General features: G+C 38.3%; 2 protein-coding genes across 5 annotated transcripts in view; one reads left to right on the plus strand and one right to left on the minus strand.

Annotated features, from left to right (window-relative positions):
• LOC103143874 (tubulin alpha-1C chain-like) overlaps positions 1–2,308 on the minus strand; it is a 2,836-nt gene extending 528 nt beyond the window's left edge. The window contains exons 1-4 of the mRNA XM_007560582.2: positions 2,200–2,308; positions 1,221–1,443; positions 984–1,132; positions 3–887 (exon numbers count right to left, since the gene is read on the minus strand). Of these exons, the coding sequence (XP_007560644.1) occupies positions 3–887; positions 984–1,132; positions 1,221–1,443; positions 2,200–2,202 (1,260 nt within the window). The 5' untranslated portion in view covers positions 2,203–2,308. The remainder of the gene's footprint in view (positions 1–2; positions 888–983; positions 1,133–1,220; positions 1,444–2,199) is intronic.
• A 4,376-nt stretch (positions 2,309–6,684) lies between these two features.
• kank3 (KN motif and ankyrin repeat domains 3) overlaps positions 6,685–10,576 on the plus strand; it is a 40,741-nt gene continuing 36,849 nt past the window's right edge. For 2 of the 4 annotated variants that reach the window (XR_001663115.1, XM_007560543.2), the window contains exon 1: positions 8,132–8,236. The gene's annotated coding sequence lies outside the window, so the exon portion shown is untranslated. Of the gene's footprint in view, positions 6,762–8,131; positions 8,237–10,576 lie in introns of those variants that run through there. The other 2 variants (XM_016675543.1, XM_007560542.2) reach the window with 2 other exon arrangements.

Raw genomic sequence — 10,576 nt, forward strand, 5'->3', positions numbered from 1 at the left:
GCCTCGGAGAACTCTCCCTCCTCCATGCCCTCACCCACATACCAATGAACGAAGGCACGCTTGGCGTACATCAGATCAAACTTGTGGTCGAGCCGAGCCCAGGCCTCTGCAACAGCTGTGGTATTGCTCAACATGCACACAGCCCTCTGGACCTTGGCTATATCTCCACCAGGAACCACAGTGGGAGGCTGGTAGTTGATGCCCACCTTGAAACCAGTAGGGCACCAGTCCACAAACTGGATGCCACGCTTAGTTTTGATGTTAGCAATAGCAGCATTGACGTCTTTGGGCACCACATCTCCACGGTACAAAAGGCAGCAGGCCATGTACTTGCCGTGGCGAGGGTCGCATTTCACCATCTGATTGGCTGGCTCAAAGCAAGCGTTCGTGATTTCAGACACGGTCAGCTGCTCATGGTAAGCCTTCTCAGCAGAAATGACAGGAGCATAAGTGACCAGAGGGAAGTGGATACGTGGATAAGGCACCAAGTTGGTTTGGAACTCGGCCAGATCCACGTTGAGCGCCCCATCGAAACGAAGAGAAGCCGTGATGGAGGACACGATCTGACTCATCAGTCTGTTCAGGTTGGTGTAGGTGGGGCGCTCAATGTCCAGGTTCCGACAGCAGATATCGTAGATGGCCTCGTTGTCCACCATGAAGGCACAGTCTGAATGCTCCAGGGTGGTGTGGGTGGTCAGGATGGAGTTGTAAGGCTCCACCACGGCTGTGGACACCTGTGGGGCCGGATAGATTGAGAACTCCAGCTTGGATTTCTTGCCGTAGTCGACAGACAGGCGCTCCATCAGCAGGGAGGTGAAACCAGAGCCAGTACCTCCACCAAAGCTGTGGAAAACCAGGAAACCCTGAAGACCATTACACTGGTCAGCCTGAAGACAGAGAAGGGCCGACAGAATCCACATGTCACACAAATTTACTTTTGTCTTTCCAGATGATTTTATATTCATTTCATTCCATGATCTTACCAGTTTGCGAAGTCTATCCAAAACAGGATCGATGATCTCCTTTCCGATGGTGTAGTGCCCACGAGCGTAATTGTTGGCAGCATCCTCTTTACCATTAATCAACTGCTCAGGGTGGAATAGCTGGTGGTAGGTCCCAGAGCGCACCTCATCTATGGAGGGGTGGAAAATAAATAGTCACACATCAAATAAACTAAACTGAACTAAATTCACTGCTCTCCAGCAAGTGGTGAGACTTACCAATGACAGTGGGCTCCAGGTCCACAAACACGGCCCGGGGAACATGCTTTCCAGAACCGGTCTCACTGAAGAAAGTGTTGAAGGAGTCATCTCCTCTTCCCACTGTCTTGTCACTTGGCATCAGTCCATCTGGCTGGATGCCATGTTCCAGGCAATACAGCTCCCAACAGGCATTACCAATCTGGATGCCAGCCTGACCGACATGGACTGAGATGCACTCACGCTGGACAGGAAGAAAAGCTACATTTTAATCTGGGTCACAAATAAAACATGTCATCTTGCATCAAAGTGCTCTAGGATGGACTATTATAATAAAGCTAATTGAATGGATGCAAAGGGCACATCAACAAATAATGACTCCCTAGACAGCTGGTGATCCTCCCTATCCCAATAAAATCAGTTAGCTACACTGATTTGATGAACCTCGGTGCCCAAAAAGTGACTGTGAAAGAATTAAGGACTTCATTCTAAATTGTCCGTTGGCTTGGTTACCAAATGTTTGTATTTAATAACAAAAAGATGATTGGATCGTTACACCAGTTGAAATAACTTCTCTCCGTTAAACGGACAATAGTAAACAAAAAGGGAGCCCATACGCCAGTTTTTATTAAAAACATTATTTTTTTAATTATTTTTTTACACCCATAGATTCACGCATTAATGTGTTCAGAAGAAGACAGATAAATATTAAATGCTTACCAAAGTCCTTCAACAGTCATTAAGATAACTGTCAACTAACGGCTAACTGCGACTGAGTTAGCGGTTGGTAAAAAAAATAAAATAAACTATCCCTCTGACCATTTTTAAATGAACTTACATTTACAACAGGGTTAATAATATCTGCCCATAAAAAGCTGGATAATAAATTGCACTTTATGTTAAAATGAGCGAACAAATTTGGAGAGCTAAAGTCATCCCAGCGTTTTAACTTTTCCCTTTCTGAGAAAAGTTAAAATGAAAAAAGTTGAAATATTCTTACCATTTTTCTTTATTTTTCGGATATGCGAGGACAAGGCAGAAATCTATAAACGAGTAGACTTAGAGGAGATAGGCCTTCCGCGTAACTACAACAAATACAAGAACCGTTTGTTGTTGTGAGCATTTGAGTTGGCTGGATCATACCATTTTATGACAGCTGAGGGGTGGTCTTAGTTTTAATCATTTTTACGTATCTAACAACGAATAAAAATTAATATGATAATAACAGCAATGGTGATTATTTATAAAATTAAGTAAATATAATATATTACCGTTGTGAATTCACAGTAAATAAATAAATAATATAACTGTATGAATCCCCTCACCATATTTTCCAGATGGTCACTCTTCCACTGCAAAGCCGCTTCTTCAGGTCCATGGACCTTACCACAGGGGCCGCGTTTCATTGGCTAATGCCCATTTCACGTCACAGCGCAGCTACCACGTGCGTGACCGTCTCACAAACACAAGCTACAGTAGTAAAAACATGCTAATGTACATTGTGGATTAGCAGACCGGCAGGAAGTTTTTGGGTCAGGACTCGAAAAAGAATGGTTCTCCACTGTCAGTGGGGTATCTGTACAGGCGATGTCAGGTATCCTGATCGTATTTGTGGAACTAAAATTCACAGATTTCCAAAATCTGAAACGGAATGCCTTGCTTGGATCAAAGCTTGTGCACAACCGCATTTGCAGCTCAACCGTCGTAGGATCAATAAGAACAAAGGAGTGTGTGCTGGTGTAAGTATTATTGCTTTGCTTTCTTTGTGTTTAGTGAATGGGGATATTTTGAGTGATTATTTATCCATTTGAGATTCTGCTTTAGAGCTTCAGTAATAAAAACATCCATTATGAAAACCTTTTGGATTTGTTATCTTTAAGCTTCACTTCTTCGCTTTATTATGTTGAACGTTTCCAACATAACACACGTTTTGGCCACGGAGTTTGGTCACTGACAATATGCGTGTTCTCCTTTAGTTTTAGTTCTATTAACAGCAAATTGATCGTATAATTATATTAATATAGTTAAGAAATCTTTTTGTTTTTTCACAAACTCAATTAATTTTTGTTTCACTGATTCTGAATAAACTTTATTTCATTTGTCTATCCACCTTATTCCTGGGAGGCTTACTGGCTTTGCGCCGACAGTGTAAAAACACCTGAACTACATTATATTAGCTTGGTGCGATGCGAATTTTATTTTTCGTTTGAATTAAAAAAATAAATAAATAAACTTAATAAAGTGGCTGCAGCAAGTGTATTTTATCACTATGTTTGGGTCAGCAATATTTTTTATAAGACAAAATAAAATATCTGGGTTTATTTAGTCCATCACAACCAGAACCTCGAGATTCTCCGTTGCTGAGTGCCGCTGGAAATCAGCGGAGAAATGACCGCAGCTGCTGCGCTCCAGACCGTAATATGAATATGGAGAATCTCCCCACTGGACAAGAACCGAACCGACCCGTTTATTAACCTTTTATAGAGAGCAACTCGCCACTGGAAAGTGTCCTGCCTTTGCGGAACTCGGGAAACTGTTCTGCTGTTCGTGGAGTACTTTAAAAATCAGACCAAGTGTAATTTGTGGCTGCAGCAAGGAATAAGGTGGATAAGCTCCCATTGGCTCAGGCTATGACAGGAAATAATATTGGTTACCATGACGATGGCTCTACGTTGTGATGTCACCAGTTTGTAGCTGATATGACCTGACCTGACCTGACCTTCCTGCGATGTCCAGGTGGAAAATGTTGTTGTTCAGACTGAAACCATTTGAGATTTTCTGATTAAAAGCTGAAATAAAACTTTGTAGATTTTAGTGGTAAATTATTAACGGTATCCAACATCAAGGTTCTGACAACGTCTCCATGTTGGTTCAGTCAGATGATTCTGTCTGAAACATGAGAGCAGATCGATGTTTTGAAAGCAAACTGGTCTGGTTCTGATCAGGATGGCAGGTAAATGTTCAGCCCTCTGTTGTTCGTAGTTATTATAGTTTAATTATTTCATAAAATCATCAGAAAGAAGCAGCAGCAGCTGGTTGTGTCTCACCTCATCCTGTAGTTGGTTGGTGTCTTGGTGGAGTAAACCTCCTCAGGTTCCCATTTATCCTCATCCTGAAGGTGTGGCAGCGTTAAGATGTTTGGTCCACATCAAGCTGAACGATTCAACTTTTCCCAGTAACACGTTGGTTCCTCCACAGTTTATTCCCACCATAAACAGACAGTATACTGGGAGGAGGTTCTTTTTCTTTAACATTCTGATCAGATATGATCTGTTTGTTTTCAGGTCAGGAAAATGGAGGTTATAACTTGGGATTAAATGCTTCCATAAAATGATGAACTATTCCAACTCTTAAAATGATGCAGTTTGTTTCAGTATCTGAGAATTTAAATGTAATTATTATCAGGAGAGTTTGAATTAAAAGCTTTAATGTGTTATATTTTACTAAAACAGTTTAATTTTCCAACAGACCTCTGTCAGTTTATTATATGAACATCTGTGTTTCCCTTCAATCATCTGAAACTTGATGTTCAAAAGTCCAGATCTGATTTCCAGATAAGATCAGCAGCCAAGAACAACCGATGATCAAATCCGTTTTATTACATTATTTGTTTTTACAGCTGATGAGGAAAAAATGCTGCTTTATGCCAATAACTACAAAAATAATCTGTAAAACTCTGTTCTGATCCAGGTTAGTTTAGTTCAGGTTGTCCTCATGTGTCTTTATAGTTCTGCAGCCGGTTCTGGTTCTGTTGGAGGTTTGCTCCCGTTAACGGGGAGTTTTCCTCTCCACTGTTGCCATGTGCATGACAGGTTGTGACAAAGCCAACAGCATAATGCCAGCGACTGTCTGCTGTTACCACATGTTGCTGCAGGATGGCTGAATGCTCTTTAAATAAAAACATTTTAAAATCAAATGAAATTTAACCTGAACCCAACTCAAAGTTTTGATAGGACGATGGGAACTTTCGGGGTAAACTGAACAAATGCCACACAAGCGTTAGTAGTTGAGGCCATTCTAATTGAGTGGATCATACCATTTTGTGACCGATTAGGGGTTATCTTAGTTTTAACAGTTTTTACTTTTCCTCAAAATGAAATTTATATGATAATGACAACAGTTATTATTTAATGTAAAGTTAATAAAATCAGTGACCATTGTGGGTTCACAAAAGATAAACAAATAATATAATTACGTGAATCCCTCCATATTTTTTTTTCATATGAGTCAAGCTCACACTGTAAAGCCGCTTTCCTCAATCATATCCACTAGGTGGTGGTAATCCACCTTTATGCTGGTTTGTAACCAAAAACATCAATAGCACCTTACTCACTTTCTCAACGAAAACTGTGCAAAACAACATCAACAAAAAGCATGTTAATTAAAAAACATGACTATATTCAATGGAAAAGCATTTCATTTTGAATAGTGACCTTTAGAGTCCACTTCTTTTGCTTTGTTATGTTGGAAGTTTAAGATGCAGACACGTTTTGGTTAATGTTTGTTTACTGAATCTCTGTGTGTTCTCTGTTAGTTTTATTTCTGCTAGCAGCATATTGATTAAATGTACAGGTGTCACAAGTACTCACATTCTCTACTTATGTAGAAGTACTGATAATTTGCAGTTTTCAAGTGACTTCATTTATGAAGAGGAAAAGATTTAAGCCAACTTGACCCAATGTCAAAATATCTATAATATCAGCTCTTTAAATATTTCCAGATAAAACCACCCATCTATTTTAAAGCCACATTTGATCCATGAGTTTTAGCTCCATTTTTACTTTTTATATCTTCTGTATTTTAATATATAATGTGCTGGTTTGTAAAATGACCAAATGTATTTTAGGCCTTATGAGTAAAGTATTTATTTGCAGGTAGATATTACCAAATGTTTTTCATTTGGTACCACAAAAGTTGGTTCTTTGAAAACAGTTATAAAAAAGTGGACAGTGTGAGTGGTGCTTTCCAAATTAAAAATGGAAATCCCAAGCAGAAGCATTGATGGCTGTTGATGTGTTGTTTCAAAACGAAAACAACATTTAGAAATTTCAGTTCTAATACTGCAATTACATATCATGTCTTTTTTATACACTGTCTTTAAAAATACTTACTCAACACTATATTAAGCACAATGAGGTCAACTTGACCTTTTACCAACTCTCCTGCAGCTTTTAGCCAAACTTCAACTCAAAGTAGGAACAGTTAGTTCCTACTTTCTGGCCTTCTGACTAGTTTTATTTCTTTGATCAAGAGACATCTGCAGTGGCCTAAAGAAACAAGGAAATATGTGTAATAGGATCAAGTTTTTAAGACGTTTTTATTCAGGGATATACATCTTGTAGATGGATATCTTGTAGATACTAGAAGATGTATATCTTATAGATGTACAAGAAGATGTAGATAGACCTTGTTCTAAAATAGTTGGATAAAGTAAACATTTTCAGTGCTTTAAAGTCATATTTGTTTTTGTGTGTGTACTGAAATGCTCTTCAGTTAAATCCCCCTCTTTTCTTCAAGGAAACAACTTACTGCTTCCATTTGGGGCAACAGCACCATCTGCTGGTAAGTAGACGTTTTGGGCCTTTTCAGTGCCCACCGGGTCCTTCTCCTTATTCAGTGTAATATGTTATAAATGGTATAAATAATTCAAAACCTGTAGTATAGAATGAAACTGTAGCGGACCTTATTTTGACTTTATTATTGAAAAACAGGAACTCTTCAATGAAAGTATCTGTTGGTGTTTATATGTCTTAGTCAACATTATGGAAGCAATTAATAATCTCGTCAGTTTGGCGCCATTTGACCAAACTGGAGCGCAAGCCCCGCCCCTTTCATATTTCCACTCACGTGCTTAGGTTCCGGTTTCTGATTGGAGGATTTACCCGTCTCTGAGAGACTCGTTCAACAGTCAATCTACGTCATTCCACACGGTGAGACACGTAGTCACTGGAGCACATAAGGTTTTAACTTCAAAATAAAAGCATATTCAGTATTTGACATTGAATGAAATAAAGATAAAATTAAAGCGAAACTATAATGACAATAAACTTAACTCAGCACCATCAGATCGTTTTTGAAATCACTACAAAAGCGATTTTAAATCATGTGGCACAAGATTTACAAAAGAATATTCTGGAAATTGTGATACAGCAGATGTAAAATACTAAGGCCTGGGCATCGTTTTGGAAGTTTTACTTATTTTATTTTATTTTATTTTATTTTATTTTATTGTCCAAATTGGTATTAACACGGTTTTTAGTTAGAATGAAAGCAGACTTTCACTGGAGATATTTTGATTTCAATAAATGTATTTTTGAACAAAACTTACTAGTTAGTCCATCCATCCATCCATCCATCCATCCATCCATCAGCAATGGTGAGAACTCAAGAAAAAGAAGAAATTCCAAAAAAAATCACAAATGTTTTAAATCACTTAAGGAGCCATGTTTATCTTCTGATATATGATATTCCAAAAGGAGATAACTAAAGGACCAACTCACTCACACTGACTGAAAGAAGTCTCTAACAAGTTATTTTATTTAACAAGAAAGAGAAAGCAGCTAAAGTAGCATTCTTATTAAGGTAATACTGTTTTAAAATGATAACTGGCAAAACAATATGACACACAAGTGTCATGTTAGTCATGAGTTAAGTTTACATTTGTAACTTTTTCAAATAAAGGTATTTCTGAGTATTTTCACAGTGAGAATTTCATAACAGTCTATGTTTACTTACAAAATAAATACAAATTCTCAAGTTCAATCCCATGGTATTAATTATATTCAATAGTTTTCTACCTATCATAAAAAATACCTGGTTCCTACATCAGGATCTCACCTTGGCCTTTGATCTGAGAAAAACTGCTTTTATTTTGAAATTTAAAATCCAGAACTTCGTTTCCCAGTTCAGGTAACTTGACATTAGAGCTGAAGCCTGAGAAGTGGGAGGCTTTTTCATGCTTCTCCTCCCAAACTTTCCTTACCTTCTCTGAAAGTTATGACAAACCTCAGTGTGACTGGTCGGAGACAAGCCAGGAGGTAAGCAACGAGCCTTGTGCTTCACTTTCTGCACTGCTTTGCTTTTATCAATTCATTATTTCCAAACAAGCTGTTTATTGTCAGGGCTTGCTGCAGTAAAACCACAGAAGTTAATGCTCCTGTAATATTTTACAGTCATCCTGTAGTATTTATCTTATTGTACTATATTATACTCTGATTAATAACATGTTTTCACTTTGTGACACCTTTTGTTTTTGTGTATCTAAATGCCATCTTTGTGGGTATTAATGGTTATAAGTTGACTTACCACCATCTAATAACTGCTTGACAAAACCCCCCTGTTATTTCCACACTTATTTATTCTCTATCTTAAATAGTATTTCAGAAATGTAAAAAAGTTGTGTTTGGCATGGATAAATCTTTTGTAGTTTATAATTACATATTTAGCAGCAGAGTGGGACATCTTAGTTTTTAGCATCTTTAAACCTATTTTGTTACTTTTGATTTCTTTTTATTCTGTAGTTTTAGCCTCAAATCAAGTTAAACTCTTTAATTTTTTCCGGCTGAAAGGTCGTTGAAGCTTACGTTTTTTGAGTGAGTGAATGTAAAGTAAATGCAGTGCAGATTTGGAGTAAACATCCCTTTTTTTCAACCACTGTTGTGGGTGAGGCAGCTTCATGGGACGGAAATCCCCCTCAGCTCCCACTGTTGTCAGAGTTGTTAAACATCCTTAAAGTTTTCTGGCTGATCTCCTGTCTGTTATTACGGATAGCATCATGTTCTCTCCTGAGAACCTACAGAGCTACAGCCCATCTGCTCATCACTGGGATGAAATAATGTTGGTCTTTTTAATGATGCCTTTGAACACTTCTTTTTTTATGGATGAATTGATGATACAATATAAAATAAGTTGTCCTCTAATCCCCACAAGGTCCAAACCAGCGACTAAATACTGTCTAAACATCCCATCAAGCTCTTCTGAGGCCTGGCACCAAATGTATAGACAAACTCTCATTGACGGTCCTCAGAAAGCTGCAGAGTTACCACACTCTTTTCAAAGTCACGAGCAATTCCTTTGCCAAAAATATTTACTAGATAATTGACCACTTAGAAATAGTTTAAGCTGGAGGACTAGAAGGAATATTGTTTATTGTCAGAAAGTGAGGAAATTCTGATGCAAGAGCTTCAAAGTGACAGGCAATCAAAGCATGTGGAAGAAGATGCAAATATAAAATTTATTGAAAACAGAATTAAGAGTAATGTACTACTGTACAATTACGGCAAAATTAATAGCTGCACATTAAACAGCTGTTGAGTTTGTTAGGGGCAGTGATTGTTATAGAGTCTACCAACTGCTGGCAGGAAGGATATATGATAACGCTCCTTTGTGCAATTAGGATGCACTGAAGGAGGTTGATTTACAATGGCTCAATTTTAGGTGTATTTTCACATTGTTTAAGGTTCAGTGTTCTAAATTTACTCAAATTTTAACCTTTTAATCCAAAACTGCTCCTCTTAGATAAAATCCGATATTTAGGATGTCCCAAAACAGCCAAAGAACCATCAAGGCTCCAAACTGATGTTAATTCAGTGATACTGGAAGACCAGCATCACTGGCCACGGTGACAACAGTTTAACACCAACTTGGGGAAGAACATCCCACACAGTACCTCCACTCACCTTCCTCAACAACATTGTTTACACTGGATCACCTCTGGTTCCTAAGAACCACCTTTTTTGGGACTTCCTGAGATATAAACACTGTACTTCCTGTAGCAACTGAAGGAGTACAACCCCCCACAGGAGTTGCTGGTCATCTTTTACACAGGAATTATTCAGTCTGTCCTGTGTTCGTCCATCACGGTGTGGTTTCATTGAGCCACAAAACATGACAGGGTCAAACTTCAACCAACAATTAGATCAGGAGAGAGGATGCTGACCTTTCCTCCATCCAGGAGCTGTACAGGTCAGAAAAGGGGCAGCTGGCATCTCTGCAGACCACACACATCCTGGACACAAACTGTTCAGAATTTTACCTTCCGGTCAGCGCTATAGAGTGTTATTTTCAAAAACCAGCCACCACAGGTTGTCTCTTTCATGAACACAAAGTAGTTACCTATACTATAAAAAAAAATATTTTTGCACAATCACAACAATACTTCTTCCCTTTATGCTTCATTCTTATTTTATGTCCTTCAATGTTTCTACTTTTATACCTAATGTCTGCTGAGAGTGCTTGGAAACCTAAAATGTCTAGTTTCTATACATAATATTGGCCAATAAAGTTGATTCTGATACAGACTTGGAGATTATTAATCCAAAAAGAGAGACATGTACTGTTAAATTATAATGTTCACAGACGGGTCAAATGTCTTCTGG

Source organism: Poecilia formosa, unplaced genomic scaffold, assembly GCF_000485575.1.
Source record: "Poecilia formosa unplaced genomic scaffold, Poecilia_formosa-5.1.2 Scaffold116, whole genome shotgun sequence".
Taxonomy (NCBI): domain Eukaryota; kingdom Metazoa; phylum Chordata; class Actinopteri; order Cyprinodontiformes; family Poeciliidae; genus Poecilia; species Poecilia formosa.